The 15812-nt window shown below is 43.7% G+C and overlaps 1 protein-coding gene across 1 annotated transcript; it reads right to left on the reverse strand.

Moving 5' to 3' along the window:
* Nucleotides 1-216: 216 nt before the first annotated feature.
* On the reverse strand, nt 217-15581 carry LOC109895348 (protein polybromo-1). Its single transcript, XM_020488980.2, has 30 exons — nt 15500-15581; nt 14756-14907; nt 14407-14504; nt 14150-14297; nt 13830-13979; nt 13531-13647; nt 13370-13438; nt 13175-13273; nt 13005-13090; nt 12811-12896; nt 12443-12659; nt 10470-10611; nt 7116-7216; nt 6648-6927; nt 6332-6434; nt 5566-6205; nt 5198-5409; nt 4819-5004; nt 4493-4650; nt 4125-4376; nt 3873-4018; nt 3607-3764; nt 3263-3446; nt 2857-3058; nt 2378-2579; nt 2191-2262; nt 1576-1734; nt 1208-1245; nt 886-1084; nt 217-611 (listed from the first exon to the last, which is right to left on the reverse strand). The coding sequence occupies exons 2-30, from the start codon at nt 14894-14896 to the stop codon at nt 448-450; spliced, it is 4809 nt and encodes a 1602-aa protein (XP_020344569.2). The 5' UTR covers nt 14897-14907; nt 15500-15581; the 3' UTR covers nt 217-447.
* Nucleotides 15582-15812: the final 231 nt, after the last annotated feature.

The following is a 15812-nucleotide window of genomic DNA, read 5'->3' on the forward strand; positions in this document are numbered from 1 at the left end:
AACAGATGCTATGTTATTGATTCATGTATCACTGTTATTGATTGATGAAGTGTGTTCACCTAGTTATAACCTCGTATTCATGTCATGGAAGACCATTAGATGTTGGTTCCTCTTTTCTTGTCTGGTGCCTTTGAGTCAGGACATGGCTGCCCACTAGAATGTTCCATATTGCAGTACAGATACTAAATTAGCCTTCAAGAACAAGTCAATTCTTCATTTTTTATGAAAACTTTTATCCATCACAGAGAAACATTTAATACAATAATAATGCACTTGTTAGAACAATTAAGATGTCAATACAAAACAGCTTGAACAGAGTAAGCAAGCTCATTTAACCATTCTACAAACGAATGACAACTTTAACATGACAACAACATAAACACTTTTTTAAATGAGCCTAACCCCGCTTTCCTGTCTGACAGTGTAAGGAGCAGTGGCTCAGACATTCTACAGGTTGTACGTCTGGCGGATGTTCATTGTGTCACGCAGCATCAAGTCTCGCAGACGCCACAATGCGTCCGCCATGGTGGAATGGGCGCCCTTGCTCTTCAGCCAATGGGACGGCAGCCGGCTCTCCTGCTCTTTGGTCAGCCGCACATCTTTCTTTCGAGCTGCTCAAACATGTCCACATACAGAAGACATACACAAGGTCATCACACTCACATACTTCTGCTCTGATCTTAATGCAAAAATGTATCAAGGGAAATTATACATGCATTCACGATACACAATGCAGGTGAATCGATAAATTACAATACTGTCTGTATATACATTTCTGTTATTCAATAAGGCAATTTACTGATAAATCAATCTCTGACATATTATATAAGTGATTTGTAGATTTGTTGAGGTGTGAATCACTTTCTTTCAGTGAGGAGAACTCACCTGAGAGAGTTTGGTCCCACTTGCTGATGGTGGAGGACTCTGCATTGAGTCCCTCAATGTACTTCAGGTACGCCTCCGAATGGAGCAGGCGCTGGGGCTTGGGTGGCGGGGCTACAAATATGGGTGTTGAGGGCTGCTGGAGGGCAGGCTGGCCCTGTCCTGGATAGGGTGGCGGGGCCTGCTGCCCAAGACCAATCATCTAAAAAGCATCAAAGGCCTCTTTACTTCTCATACTCATACAGATGTGAGTAATGATGTGACTAATAAACATTTACAGTCTATATGCTTTTCTTAAATACAATTATATAGAAGTGTAGATTACCTGGGTTCCATAGGCTCCAGGGGCACCCCCGTTGACACCTGTAAGGAAGGCATCAACAATCACAGAGTGCTCCAGACCACAGCTGTCAGCAGCTGGCCATCTTGGATTGTGTTGTGTACTACTGACTTTACTACTGCTCTTTTAAGAAAAAGACCAATTTGGGCCATTACAGCCTCTCAGCAACAATCTGCATTCAAGGTAAGGGTACTTCAGAGAATACATGACCCTGTTGATGAATCACTCAATGACTGAGTATCACTACAGGACCTCAGCCTACGTTACAGGTAGCCCCTCCAGTGAGTTAGAGTGGCATACAGGAAACATCTGCAGTGGCGTGGCAGGTAGGGTGGCTGTGAAAGTGCTCTTACCCGGGTATGGCATGCCAGGGAACCCAGGGATGCCTGGCATTAGGTGATGATGGGGCAAGAGAGGCAACCTCATGTGATGTGGTGGCATGCCAGTCATACTAAACATGCCGTCAACTAGGTCCTGCAGCATCATGTGTGGCATATATGAACCCATCATGCCTTTGGGGAGGAGGGTATAGCAACAGATGCATGCATCAGTGCGACATGCAACTGCAACTAGCTAGCAGAGATCATGCACTAGCTAAATGACTAAACATTCATCTAGATTTAGGATATTTGATCATCCATAATCAGACATTCATACACATGTAATTCATTCACAAATCACAAGCACTACTTGAATCAGACTGATGGTAGAATGATGCAGTGAAACTGGTAAGCTTCTAAATAAATGTTGAAGCAGTGTATCATTGAAAAGAGGGGAAAGTACAGTACTAGAATAAAGATTAGTAATGAAGAAATGAAAAAGGTACAGCTTCTTATTGCAGCTCCAAGTGTCCCCAGGGGGGTGCATCCCCCTCTGTTATGGGATACCTGACACATGTCATGCTGGGATAAAGCAACACCATTGGGGTCGGGGGAGGAACCACCCTCATCAGAGCCCTACTGGGGTACCTGCTCTAGGGAAAGCCAGCTGCTGGGCAGCCCTCTCCCTCTCCTGCTGCTCGGCCACTTTAGCTGCTCGCTCTGCAAACACACACACATACTAATACAACTTTTTGCAAGGGAATTTGCAGAGATACTACTGCAAGGGGCATTGAACAAACTACCACAGTCTAAGTACATTTGTAAGATCTTTTACCCTCATACTCAGCTTTCTTGGGAGACTCCAGGTTCCTCCACTCGGTGCCCACCAGACGGCTGAGTTCCCCGAAGGAGAAGTCTGGGTGTTGGGCCTTGATGACCGCTCGCATCTCACTGCTGAACAGGATGTAGCCACTCATGTTGATCTTCCTCTTGGAGCCCTCCTTCTTGGACATCCCCTTCATGGACTTGGGAGTGGACTGCAGTCAAGTAAGGGAGAGTGTGTCATGCCATCTCTCTACTGTCATTGCTATACACACCTCCAACTGGATGGCTAAGAGGCCTTTTTCTTGAATCTCACCTTGAACATGCAAATCATTTGAGACATGTTTTGTTTCAATCAGGATGCATGCAATTCAGTTGACACGTCTTTATCAGGGTGCGACGATCTTACCAATAACTTTTGAGACAAATGTAAAAGAGCTTTACCTTCACAACATGACCACACATTTGCCCAGTGTATGTTGCTGCTCTGACCTGTGGAGGGGTGTAAGGCATATCCATGTCGCTGCCTGCCATGGGGCTCTGGAGCTGGGGTATGGAGGTGTCTCCCAGCTCCCCATCATCCTCCCCCAGGTCCTCCAACTCCTCATCTGTCATGTCGGCAAACTTGGCCTCCAGCACTGCGATCTTCCTGTCCAGCAGAGGGGATGGCTCCTTCTGGGGCACGATCAGCTTCCTGTACGGGACACGTGGAATAGACTGCAGTTACACCTGGGTGTTGAGTTCTGTTCTACCTTAACTAAAAGGAGTGTTTTTGACTGACTCCGAACTCCCCCTTTCAGGGTCACTCAATTCTGCTTTACTACGTTGTGGAATGGTTTTTAACTATTGCTGATTATGCGACAGTATCTTGAGGCACGTAAAAAGTCAAGCCACTCACCTGAAGTAATAGATCTCGTCCTCCACCACCTTCCCAGAGAGGGAGAAGCGCTTCAGACCCTTGAACTTCTTCATCTGTTTGTCACTCTCGATGTAGCGACTCTCACAAAGCAGAACGTCATCCTCAGGCACTTCCGTGGGCCGGCACGAAAGGTACTCCTTGAAGGAGGACACCGCACACTTCCCTGAGGAACAAGTCAACAGAGAGGGATATAAGCATGGCAAATGCCCGGTGAAATACAATCAACCCATGCACTTAAACTGGTTTTTCTTCTCAACATTTGAAAATAACATGGCATATCATCAACCCAATAATAGGGTCTGTTATCAGGGCAGAGAGAATACCTATGATACAGGTCATGGGGCAAGACTCCTCCAGGTTGCTAAGGAACACTTCCTTCTTGTAGAACATCCTGGTGGGCTCGTGTTCTGTCTCCTCTGGGTGGATGAAAATAGGCCCAAAGAAGTAGGCCGCTCCGTCCCGCATCCACATCTTCTCAATCCTGGCAGATAAAAATAAAACCCACTTTATTCAACTAAATAAATAATCACTATATATCAAGCAACATCCCATTTTGGAAATTGTGTCTGTAGAGTTGTATTTACCCTACCTGCCTACTCGGTGGCGCACTAGTCCATGTGAGCGAATATAGATGCAGTCTCCCACTTTCAGCCAGGTGTCATTGTAGCAGAGCTGCTCATAGTATTGGCAGCCTGGCTCCCCATTGGTCATGTCCAGGATTACATCCTCCCTCTCCTACACATACACACGCAGTATGGTTGTCTTTGTTTGCACTCTGTTGGATCACATATTAATCCAATTTAATCTCATTCCAATTGCCCAATATTTTCTAACCACTCACCTTATCCATAGTGTCCAAGGCTTTGCCCTCTTCTTGTATCTCTGCAGGCTTCTCTTCTTCTTGTTTAGGGGCAAACATGGATGCAACCCGGACTACAGGCAACGGTACGCCCCGAGGGACAAACCTAACGGAGCTCAGGGGCATGGTCCACATCTTGATCTTCTTGAAGGACTTGGTCTTGGCTGAGTAGCGAGACTCACAGACATACACATCGTCTGCCCTGAAGCCCTCTGGGTGAAGCTTAAAGTAGTCCTGGGATCAGTTACAAAAAAAAAGCCAAGGCCAATGATTCACTTGAAACGTTTTATGCTTCAACCATATTAGAAAGTGCTGGAACATGAAAATGGAAATAGAAAAGAGCTTAGTACCTTAACAAACATGACAACACATTTGCCCAGTATCTTGCTGACAGGAATCTTGTTGAAGTAGTCGCTCTTGAAGACCTCCTTCTCCAGGAACTTGCGTGTAGCGAGATGGAAGGTTTCATTCGGCCTGTAGAACCAGCAGCCATACAGCCACTTCTCACCTGGAATGGGGAGGGAAGTACACAGAGCAATACTATTACAAAAGGACAGCACAATTGATACAGCAAAAGGAATGATTGAATGTGACCAGTCATTTCCACAACAAAATGTAAATAGAATACAGAATCACTACAAATGCTTTTCAGTAGTGGTTGTGCAAAGCCACCAACCTGCATCATCCTGCCACAGGCGCTCAATGCAGACGATATGCGGCTGCAGGTTGGGCTCAGCAGGCTCCACGTACACATAGTCTCCTACGTGGTACATGCTGTCTTTGAAGCTGCAGTCCTGGCTGTAGGTACGCTGGAGACCAGACTGCCACGCCCCTCCAGCAGGGTCCTCACTCTTCTCAGCTTCTGTGGGTTCACAACTCAACTCAGTTAATCAGTCAGTCAATAAATACTGTTTCATAGGGGCATAATGATGACTAAAGCCCTATAACTGATGCCACTGGGTAACTGTTGTTGGACACTGCTTTGATTGGTGGAATAGGTATATCTATCTGCCTTGCTACAAGTTGCTAGGGTCAGAGTGTCAGTGAGAGCATACCTTTTTTCTCCTCCTCCCTCTTGAGCTTGTCCTCCTCTATCTCCTTGGGCAGCTTCTCCTTCTTCTCCTTCTCCACGTCACTGTGCAGGTGTTTGGAGGTGTAGCTGAGGGCGGGGGTGAGCAGGATCTCTCCATTCTTACACAGCTCATCTCGGATCCGGATGAAGAACTGCTGCAGCTCCACCGCATCCTCAAAGATCTCAGAGTCCGTCCTGGAGTGACAATCATATGTACTTCAAATATCTCATAGGATGTTCTAACTGTTAAATGCACAGAAATTAGCTCTATGGTTGATATTACCCAAATATTGCAGAGAGAAAATAAAAGAGAAAATGGCAAACACTGTTTCCTAATTGTGCCCCACCCACCTGTGCATGCGCCTGGCCTTCTCCAGCACCTCAAACATGTGATCCTGGAACACGTCCAGTCTCTTGTAGCGTCCCCGGTCCACGTTTGCTCTGATGATCTCAAAGTTGAGCGGCGGTCTGTCGGGGCTGCTGGGGTCAGTAGCGGGGATCTCAGCCAGCGAGTCGCTGTAGCAACGCCCCTCGTCATCCTGGTGACCAAGCACGGAGACGAAGAGGCTACGGATGAGCTCCTGGATGAGGCGGGCCACGTCGGGCACATGGGCGTCCTCGCCTCCCTCCAGGTCCCTGCGAGTCTCCAGCAGAACACGGTGCAGCACAAGAGCGTCGCGGTAGATCAGAGACTCTGGCTCGTTGTAGGTGCAGGCGTTGTTGAACATCAGCACCAGGTCCTCCACCAGTGCGTCTACATCCTGGTACTTGTTGGCCAGCATGTGGCTCCTGACCTTTTCCATGTCCACGGGCTTCTTGATGGCGATGTAGTAGTTGGGCAGTTCGGCGCGCGATGGAAGCCGCAGGAAGATGGTGCTGAGGCGGCGTCCACGCTTGTCTGTGAAGTTCTTCACCGCCTCATACAGCTCGTTCAGCTTCTGCTGCAGGGGGGTCAGGTACTTGGACTTCTTAGGCGTGATGCCACTCTTCCCTGGAATTACAGAGGGGGTGTGTGCATTATTATTTTGGGGATGAAGTGATAATGCGAAATTACTAGACTAAAATGACATCCATGTACTGTATCTGAATGATTTAAGCCAAAATGTCAGCAACGTACTTATTTTCAACTTTGGTGACATGTCATCATCGTCAGGCGTTGGGCCAAGATCCCTCCGTTTGTCTTTTATGACTTTCTCCAGGACGTTGGCATCGTTATAGACCTGGAACAACGCCAAGTGTTCAGTGGCAAAATTGAGGGGCATTTAGAGCCAAAGACATAGTTGCTACACTGCATACTGCTGACATTATGGAAATTTAGTTTCTATCTTGGAAATCATGATTCATGATTAAAGGTAAGACACTAGTACGTTACTGCTAAATAATCTAGTAAGCACATTTCGTTGCCCTGAGTCTGACCCCTGTTGGCCCATCACCTGTGAGCCCTCCTCATTGTAGTGGCGTGCGTTGCGGAACATGAGCTTCATGTCCTCCAGCAGAGCGTCCTCAGTCATGTACTTCTCAGAGCGGATGTTGTGGTCGATGATCCTCAGGTCCACGGGCTCCAGGATGATCTTGTAGTAGTCCGGGTAGTCCTTCTTGGAAGGCTTGACCATGAAGAGCTCACAGAGCCTCCGGCCTGTGCCCATCTCCCGGGCCTCCGTCACTGCGGAGTACAGGGCCTTCATCCGGTTCTTCTTGGTGTTTTTCTTATGGCTGGTGGTCACAGGGATGTGGGTTAGTTAAAAGAAGGACACATTGCCTTGAAGGATCAATAAAAAACAATGCAATGATATTGTGGCCAAAACAATAATTTTATAAACCAAAAGTACAGGGACTTTTTTTTGCAGGAGCCTGGCATTTACTATTACCTCTGCTGAGAAGGTTAAATAAGTAGTGCGTACCTCTTCCTCTTAGTGCTGCCAGTATCAGACATGGTAGAAGAGAGCATGCTGTCCCCATCCATGCTGTCGTCCTCCCTCCTCAATAGCTCTGTTCTCTTTAGCTAGGAAAACCACACACACACACACAATATCAACCAGCTGCTCTTCCTCCCACACGTTCATGAATATAAACTACCACCTCTAACTCTCCCCATCTCTCTCTAACATATCTCCACTTACACAAAAGTAGTGCACTCACAGACATAAAAGCCATCATGGTTTGGCAGGTCCACTATTTCACTAGTACAACATGCAACTATCCACCAAATAAATGATTGCAACCAAGTACAGTACATAGAGAACACTGCCCAAGACACTATTGCATAGTAACACAGGTGTGAGTCAGACCTAATCAATGTTTAAAGGTCCCGTACAGACAGAGACAGTGTGTCAGACCTAATCCATGTTTAAAGGTCCCGTACAGACAGAGACAGTGTGTCAGACCTAATCCATGTTTAAAGGTCCCGTACAGACAGAGACAGTGAGTCAGACCTAATCCATGTTTAAAGGTCCCATACAGACAGAGACAGTGAGTCAGACCTAATCCATGTTTAAAGGTCTCGTACAGACAGAGACAGTGAGTAAGACCTAATCTATGTTTAAAGGTCTCGTACAGTCATCCTATTTCCCCAAGTAAAAATAGTCTTTGAATGACCAAAACATCACCCATAATATTTTTACACTATTAAAAAGCTCAGATTTGAAGAAATTGTACCTTCTCTCAACTATCAGGAAGCCTGAAAGAACAGGCTGAGTGGGCGAGGAGCTTATATTCATGAGCTCGCCTTGACTGACAGTTCTTACAAGGTAAATAATGGGCCATGTCATTGATGACAAGATAAACAATGGGTCACATGTCATCCCGAGCCTAAATAGTATCCCACTGGGCACACACTGGTTGAATCAACGTTGTTTCCATGTCATTTCAATGGAATATTCGTTGAATTGACATCGGTGCCCAGTGGGATGCCATTTTCCCTGCAAAATGCTCTCATGGTCAACAGAGCTGATCATGGACTGTTGGATATCCGACAAACAGCAGCAATACACAATTGCATTTCTATTGTTTTGTAAATAATTACAGAATAAAGTTCACTGATACGCTTCTTCACAATAATTAGTAATTACATGAAAACAGCATACAATAAGTGTACTGGACAATTTATTGGTGCCTCTGCATTAGCATTATAAATGACAATATGTTCAGAATTGTACGCATTGATCAGACATTTATTTATTTACAATAGGCCAGCATTGCCTAAATATTGATCAACATGAACACTCATGAGAAATAAAGGCGAGAAATAATGGTGAGACATCATTTGACATAACATAAAGTATTAGAGCCATAAGCCTAATTTAGTCACCCGGCCGCCCTACAGTGTGTAGGACCCAGTGATTCGTGCAATTTGTAACACTCCCGACCGAATGCTTGAAAAAAACATATGTACAAGTGAATTACTTAGGCTTTAGGAAATACAACCAACTACAGAGATTGATAGGAAGCGTGAGAGGACGGGGACCCATGTACCACGCTTCAATTAAGCAGGCTTAAGTCACCCACAAGATTGAAGTGGGAGACAAATTCAACCATGGCCTCCTTGTCAGGCCTCTCACACTGGGCAGACAGGGGTCCTGGGATGGACAGCTCACACAGCTTCCCCACATACAGCGCTGGTTCAAGGATGACCTCGTTGAAGAGGAGATCCAGGAGCCTGTCTACGTAGCCTGTATTGTTTTTGAAAAAAGACATTTTTGTTAAATGGGTAGTGAATTTAAATGTCCTTTAATTTACTGTTCTGATTTATAATGCTATAAATTCATTGATGAAGTGATCTACTCATTCTACAATGTGTTTTTTGGTGTTTTTGAAGTACTGAATTTGATATATGCAATATTTGGCCGTGCACCTTTTTTGAAACTTTTCTATGCCTGAAATGCTCAATTGATTTTAAATGAATAACTATGACTTACAGTATGTTGGGTCTGTCTTCACAGGCTTCACAGCATACCCCCCTTCTTTGCCTTGGGAAAGCTGATTTTGTATTACAGCATTCCTGATGCAGTGGTTGCCTGGAAAGCTGTGCAGAGGGAGTGGATGTTGAATTTTCAAAAATGTCTATCATGACAGCTTGATGATAGTGGAAAGACAAATGGAGAGGGAATTAGCCTGTAAGACAACAACCCACACAATGGAATGGCAAAATTTGATTTTCAGGGGTAAATTACAAAATACTATACACACCGTAACTCCTTAGTGGACAACCTTCCTTCGTGCCAGCTGTGCGCTGGCAGTTCTAAGACTCAATGTTGGACGCTTAGGGATGGAAAAACCAAAACCATATAGTGACTATTAGGTGTGTTATGGAAAATAGATAATTCACAAGTCAAAGCAGCCACAGCCGAATGATCTAACGTTAGACCCGCGATCCCCCCCGAAATGTTGGCTACTGTGTCAGACTCATCAAACTCTAATACTCACATCATGGTCAGCGCTTGCAAGATCCACTGTCAATGATGGTACAGAATCCGTCTTCAGGATTAGCTTCCTGGCAAGACCTATCGAATGTTCTCCCCAACTGATAAAGTAACTTCGCACTAAATGTGCACTGCACACGCGTGACATGATCATCATTTTCGGTGCAGCCTGTCCACCCGAAATGAAAAGCAGCCATTGCTGTCAGATGTCTTCATAAAAATAGTGTAAGTTTAATTTTACACTATGGAATCCAGTCACAACACAGTGTGCTTTTGACAGCATGCTGGTAAGTAGATTGCTAGCTAACAGTCACACCACAGAATAAAGGTTACCAGTATCTTTGGTTGTATGTTCTGCGTAGGCGCACATGTGATGCCGGTTTTAAGGCGGTACATATTTAAATGAGTTAAGACGCTACCTTTATATGACGTTGCATAAAGCCGGAAGTAAATCCTTGGTAATGCCTGCCTCCTGAATCCAAGTGTTTGGCACATAGGGAGGGGACCAGTAACTTTATGATCAAACTTGATCAATGTACCAGCTACAGTCAGTTTTCATACAACTTTGAACTGGTTCCATTCAAATATCATCCAATTTGATGAAAAACATGATATTCAATGTCTGGGACCTATAACACCAGAGAGGCCTGAGAGACCAGATTGCCTAAGCAGCAGTACCATCTCATCGTTAGTTAATACTCCAGCAATGTTACACCCAATAATCACCATAGGATACTTTACAGCCCACTAAAAACCATACAGATGCTGATACACAACTACAGCAGAGCTTGGGTTTGAACTTGAGTTTCAGCATTGGCAGCTCATACACCCACTGACCTGCTGAATGTGCTGGAGTTTCAACACACGCTTATAGATAGAGGAATGAGGCACATTGTAGCGCTTGGCGTTCTCAAACATCAGAGTGAGGTCGGCGTCTAGCTGATCAACACTCTCATACTCGTTGTTCTTCATCTTGTTCCTGTGTGTGGGGAATTAAGGGCTCTCACATTTGGAAAAGGATAGGGTAGAAATACACTGTACAGCTCATGCCATGTCATGCCACACAAAACATAGAGCAACTGATTTGAGAAAATTATGAAGCATGAATAAAATGTTCAAGACATTTTAGAACACCTACTCAGTTTTAGAACACCTACTCATTCAAGGGTTTTTCTTTATTTTTACTATTTTCTACATTTTAGAATGATAGTGAAGACATCAAAACTATAAAATAACACATATGGAATCATGTAGTAACCAAAAAAAGTGTTAAACAAATCAACATTTATTTTTTATATTTGAGATTCTTAAAATAGCCACCCTTTCCCTTGATGACAGCTTTGCACACTCTTGGCATTCTGTCAACCAGCTTCACGAGGTAGTAACCTGGAATGCATTTCAATTAACAGGTGTGCCTTGTTAAAAGACAACTTGTGGAATTTCTTTCCTTTTTAATGTGTTTGAACCAATCACTTGTGTTGTGACAAGAAGATATCCCTATTTGGTAAAAGACCAAGTCCATATTATGGCACGAACAGCTCAAATAAGCAAAGAGAAATGACAGTCCATCATTACTTTAAGATATGAATGTCAGTCAATACGGAACATTTCAAGAACTTTGAAAATTTCTTCAAGTGAAGTCGCAAAAATCATCAACCGCTATGATAAAACTGGCTTTCATGAGGACCGCCACCGCGAATGAAAGACCCAGAGTTACCTCTGCTGTAGAGGATAAGTTCATTAGAGTTACCAGCCTCAGAAATTGCAGCCCAAATAAATGCGTCACAGAGTTCAAGTAACAGACATCTCAACATCAACTGTTCAGAGTAGACTGTGTGAATTAGGACTTCATGGTCAACTTTCTACAAGGTCAAAGAAACCACTACTAAAGGACACCAATAAGAAGAAGAGACTTGCTTGGGCCAAGAAAAACAAGCAATTGACATTAGACCGTTGGAAATGTGTCCTTTGGTCTGGAGTCCAAATGGGAGATTTTTGGTTCCAACTGTCAGTTCACCCACACCGCCGGTGTGGGTGAACGGATGATCTCCGCATGTGTATTTCCCACCGTAAAGCATGGAGGAGGAGGTGTTATGGTGTGGGGGTGCTTTGCATTTGACAGTGTATGTGATTTATTTTGAATTCAAGGCACACTTAACCAGTATGACTACCACAGCATTCTGCAGCGATACGACATCCCATCTGGTTTGGGCTTGGTGGGACTATCATTTGTTGTCAATGACCCAACACACCTCCAGGCTGTGTAAGGACTGTTTTACCAAGGAGAGTGATGGAGTGCTGCATCAGATTACCTGACCTCCACAATCCCCCGACCTCAACCAAATTGAGATGGTTTGGAATGAGTTCACCACCGAGTGAAGAAAAAGCAGCTAACAAGTGCTCAGCATATGTGGGAACTCCTTCAAGACTGTTGGAAAAGCATTTCAGGTGAAGCTGGTTGAGAGAATGCCATGAGTGTGCAAAGCTGTCATCAAGGCAAAGGGTGGCAACTTTGAAGAATCTCAAATATATTTCGATTTGTTTAACACTTATTTGGTTACTACATGATTCCATATTTGTTATTTCATAGTTTTGATGTCTTCACTATTATTATACAATGTAGAAAATAGTAAAAAATAAAGAAAAACCCTTGAATGAGTAGGTGTTCTAAAACTTTTGACCGGTAGTGTACATCTTGAAGGCCAGATTACGTAAATCACACTTGCATGAATTTGTTTCAAATAACCTATTTTGTGGAACAGCACAATCTGTCATTTATTTAGCAGAAGTCCTTCCAATGGCTGGCCTACCTAATCTGGTGCAGGGAGATGGGCTGGCTGATCTGCTGGAAGTAGTCTGGGTAGTCTTTCCTGGAGGGCAGCTGGAGGAAGGGCTCGGAGATGAGTTGGCCCTGGCTGTTCCTGCCGCCACGCACAGCCTCGTACAGCTGGAAGATGGGGTTACTCATGTCCATGCTGTGGTGCATGCTCTCTGCCTCTGACTCCCCCTCGTCATAGTGGACAGACCCTGGGCAATGAGAGAGACAACTGATTCAGACAGATGAAGTATTCTGACAAACCCTCATACACCAGTTTACTTTGCACTGCAATGTCCCCTCTGTTCTTATATGTTCCTCCAAAACAGCTAAATTAGTGAAGTGAAGACCAGTGAGACGTACCAGCCAGAATGCCATCGTCATCACTATCATACTGAAGAGCCATGGTAATAGCTGAGAGCCGGTCTCCCTGGGCTGACCTTCTGTTCCTGACACACACACAGCTGTTTAATTCATGGAAAAATGCTTCTAAATGTTGCATGTTTTTTGTTTGACTCGTAAAGTCTACTTTCTACCATGTCTATGGTGTTACTTGCCTGATGCGAATACTGGACTTGATTGGCTCAGCATGCTCAATTTCTGTCTTTCTCTGTGCAAAGACCTTTTTGATGGTGTTGGCATCCTTAAATGAATAAGAATGAGAGAGTTATAACAAACAAAACTGACATAGAATTCTGACTCAATTCTGAATGTAAGGACAGCATACCTTAAAAACTTGTGACCCAGGCTCATTGTACATTTTGGCATTCTTAGCCAGAAGATCTATGTCTTTTGCCATGGCACCAACACTTCTGTAGTGGCTCATCTAAAAAAATGAATAGACCAGTGATATACTGTACGCACACCGTAGTGTTACTTTAACCCCTTACAGTACATTCAGTCAGATGGTTGGGTGGCATACCTGTATCTTCTGGGCAATGATTTTCAGATCTATTGGGTCCTTTATTATGGCATAATAGTCTGGGTATTGCTGAGGGGAAATAAATCAAACTGTATAATATATAAATATTAAATTACAAAAATATGCAAAGGCCACAGTTTCGGAGATAATTGTTCTATTACCACTTTAGAGGGCAGTTTCTGGAATAGATCACTGACGAGATGCCCCGAGGGCTCGGAGAATGTCACCACAGCATCCAGCAGCTGCTCAAGGACCTCCTTCAGGCAATTAGGTGCATTCTGTCATTCAAAGTAAAACACAGTCATAAGTAACACTTACAGTTCAACAGCGTGAACAGATATCTTCCATTTATTTGCCATGTTGTGCTATGTTTTGAGGGTTTACATGTACTACATGTGTGACAGGTTAGTCATCGTGCAATAAAATAATTGTCATGCTACATCGGAAGTACTGGTGTTACCTCATCCTCATTTGACCCTCCAGGATTATTTTGTGCATCGTCCCCGTCCTCATCATCGTCATCATAATCCCCCCGCTGAACAAACTCATTCTTAGTACGCAGGTAGAGGTCCCACAGCTTACAGGCTGCTCTGTACTCTGGAGAATCCGACTACAGACATGCAACACATTCCCTTTCATTTGGTTAATTCCAGGATTTAGGCCCGAGACAGGGCATTTATTCTGAAAACTCCTTCATACAAAACATGTCTTGTAAACATGATTTGTCTCACCTAAAGAATCCAGTAAATGTGTTTGTTATTACAGGGAGAGATACATTACCTTGTAGTATGCCTTTGCATTGTTGAATAAGAGCTGAAAGTCAGCCGTTATCTGCTCCACATCATCGTACTCCTCCATCTTCAGCTTCTGCTGGATCTTCATCATGTCAATAGGCTGAGTCACAACGTCATAGTAATCCGATTGATTCCTTCAACACAGAAAACACAATAGATAAGTTAATTTAATGAGGCTTATGTTCGTAGTAATGGAAACTTTTTTTTTTTTTTTACCCATTCTATGTTAACCATCCTCTTTACCGTCTCTTGGGTGCTCTTATGAACAGCTCACATAACATTCTTCCCTGGTCATCCTTATAATCTCTGATTGTGTTGTACAATTCATGGCATACTGCAATCTGGAGGCAAAACATAGTGGATGAATACAAAACAATACAGGAAACAACAATGTTTATGAACACTCAAAAACTACACATGGGTTTGACTTGTGACTGTGGATTTAGAGTTCACAATATTCAATCATTATTTTTGGGGGGGGGGGGAAGACATTAAAACCGAAAGGCATTACCAGAGAAGTTGAGTACACACAATATATTTGAATCGGAATGCAACGTTTCCACACACAAAAAAAGCTGTTAACTGAACTTACTGGATCAACAGTGGGAATATTTGAGGTTCTTCTCCTTTTCCGACCTACCGAAGATGCTGAGGATGAAGGCTGTCCATCGTCAAAGTCCCCCCCACTGACACTACTAGAGGGGGACGTAGCCCTTCTCCTTTTTGAGCCCATGAGTCTAATACCTGTAAAGAATAAAAAGGAAAAATAACTAAAGCATTTTATGTCAATTTACCTCAAATGTGACAAATATTGTATTAACATTATCATCAAAAGGGCGCTAACCCTGCTTCAACGCCATTACCTAGAATATAATAAAGGCCCTGATCAGTGTTTACTGGTCCTCATTCGACGACTCTTCACTGTCAGATGTGGAGAGCAGTTGGGTGCTGATTTGACAGATGTCTGGGATAAAGCAGCTGTAGCCTAATGTGGTCATTTTATTCCAAATTTGCTGTGTCACCATTAACACTACTGGCAGATGAAAACATTCTTGTTTCTCTTTTGCTGCGAGATGACAGAGCCGTTGTGGCAATAATGACTTTACAGACAACAATGGTAAATCTTGCTTGCTAGCTGGCTAACAGTAACGTTACCTGGCTGGCCTCCTCAGCATCAATTACGGCAAGCTAGCTAACGTTAGCTAGCTAACGCTACCCATCATCTCCAGACACACAAAGACAATGCTGTGAATAAGTAACTAAATACTTAACCACACTGATCGGTGAATAGTCATCGTTCAAAACTGCAAGATATTACCTTTAGTCTCGTACAAACCTTAATCTGTAGAAGAGAATGCAAACCATTCGCGAAAGCTGACAAATTTGAGAGAAAAAATTGGTGTGGACCTAGCAGCAGTGAAGACACAGCCGATCACTTCCGTTATAAACTTCAAAATAAAATCTCTGACTCGAATTTTACTTTAATGATTTGATCTATTCTAATCATTGTAGGCTGCGTTTACAGAGTAAGCCAAACGTTGATATTTTGCACAATTAGATCTGAAAAAGTTCTGATATGAAACGACCTGATGTGATTGGTCAAGTGACCAATTAGTGGGAAAAAATATCAGAATTGGGCTGCCTATGTA

This window comes from Oncorhynchus kisutch, linkage group LG1 (assembly GCF_002021735.2).
Source record: "Oncorhynchus kisutch isolate 150728-3 linkage group LG1, Okis_V2, whole genome shotgun sequence".
Classification (NCBI taxonomy): Eukaryota; Metazoa; Chordata; class Actinopteri; order Salmoniformes; family Salmonidae; genus Oncorhynchus; species Oncorhynchus kisutch.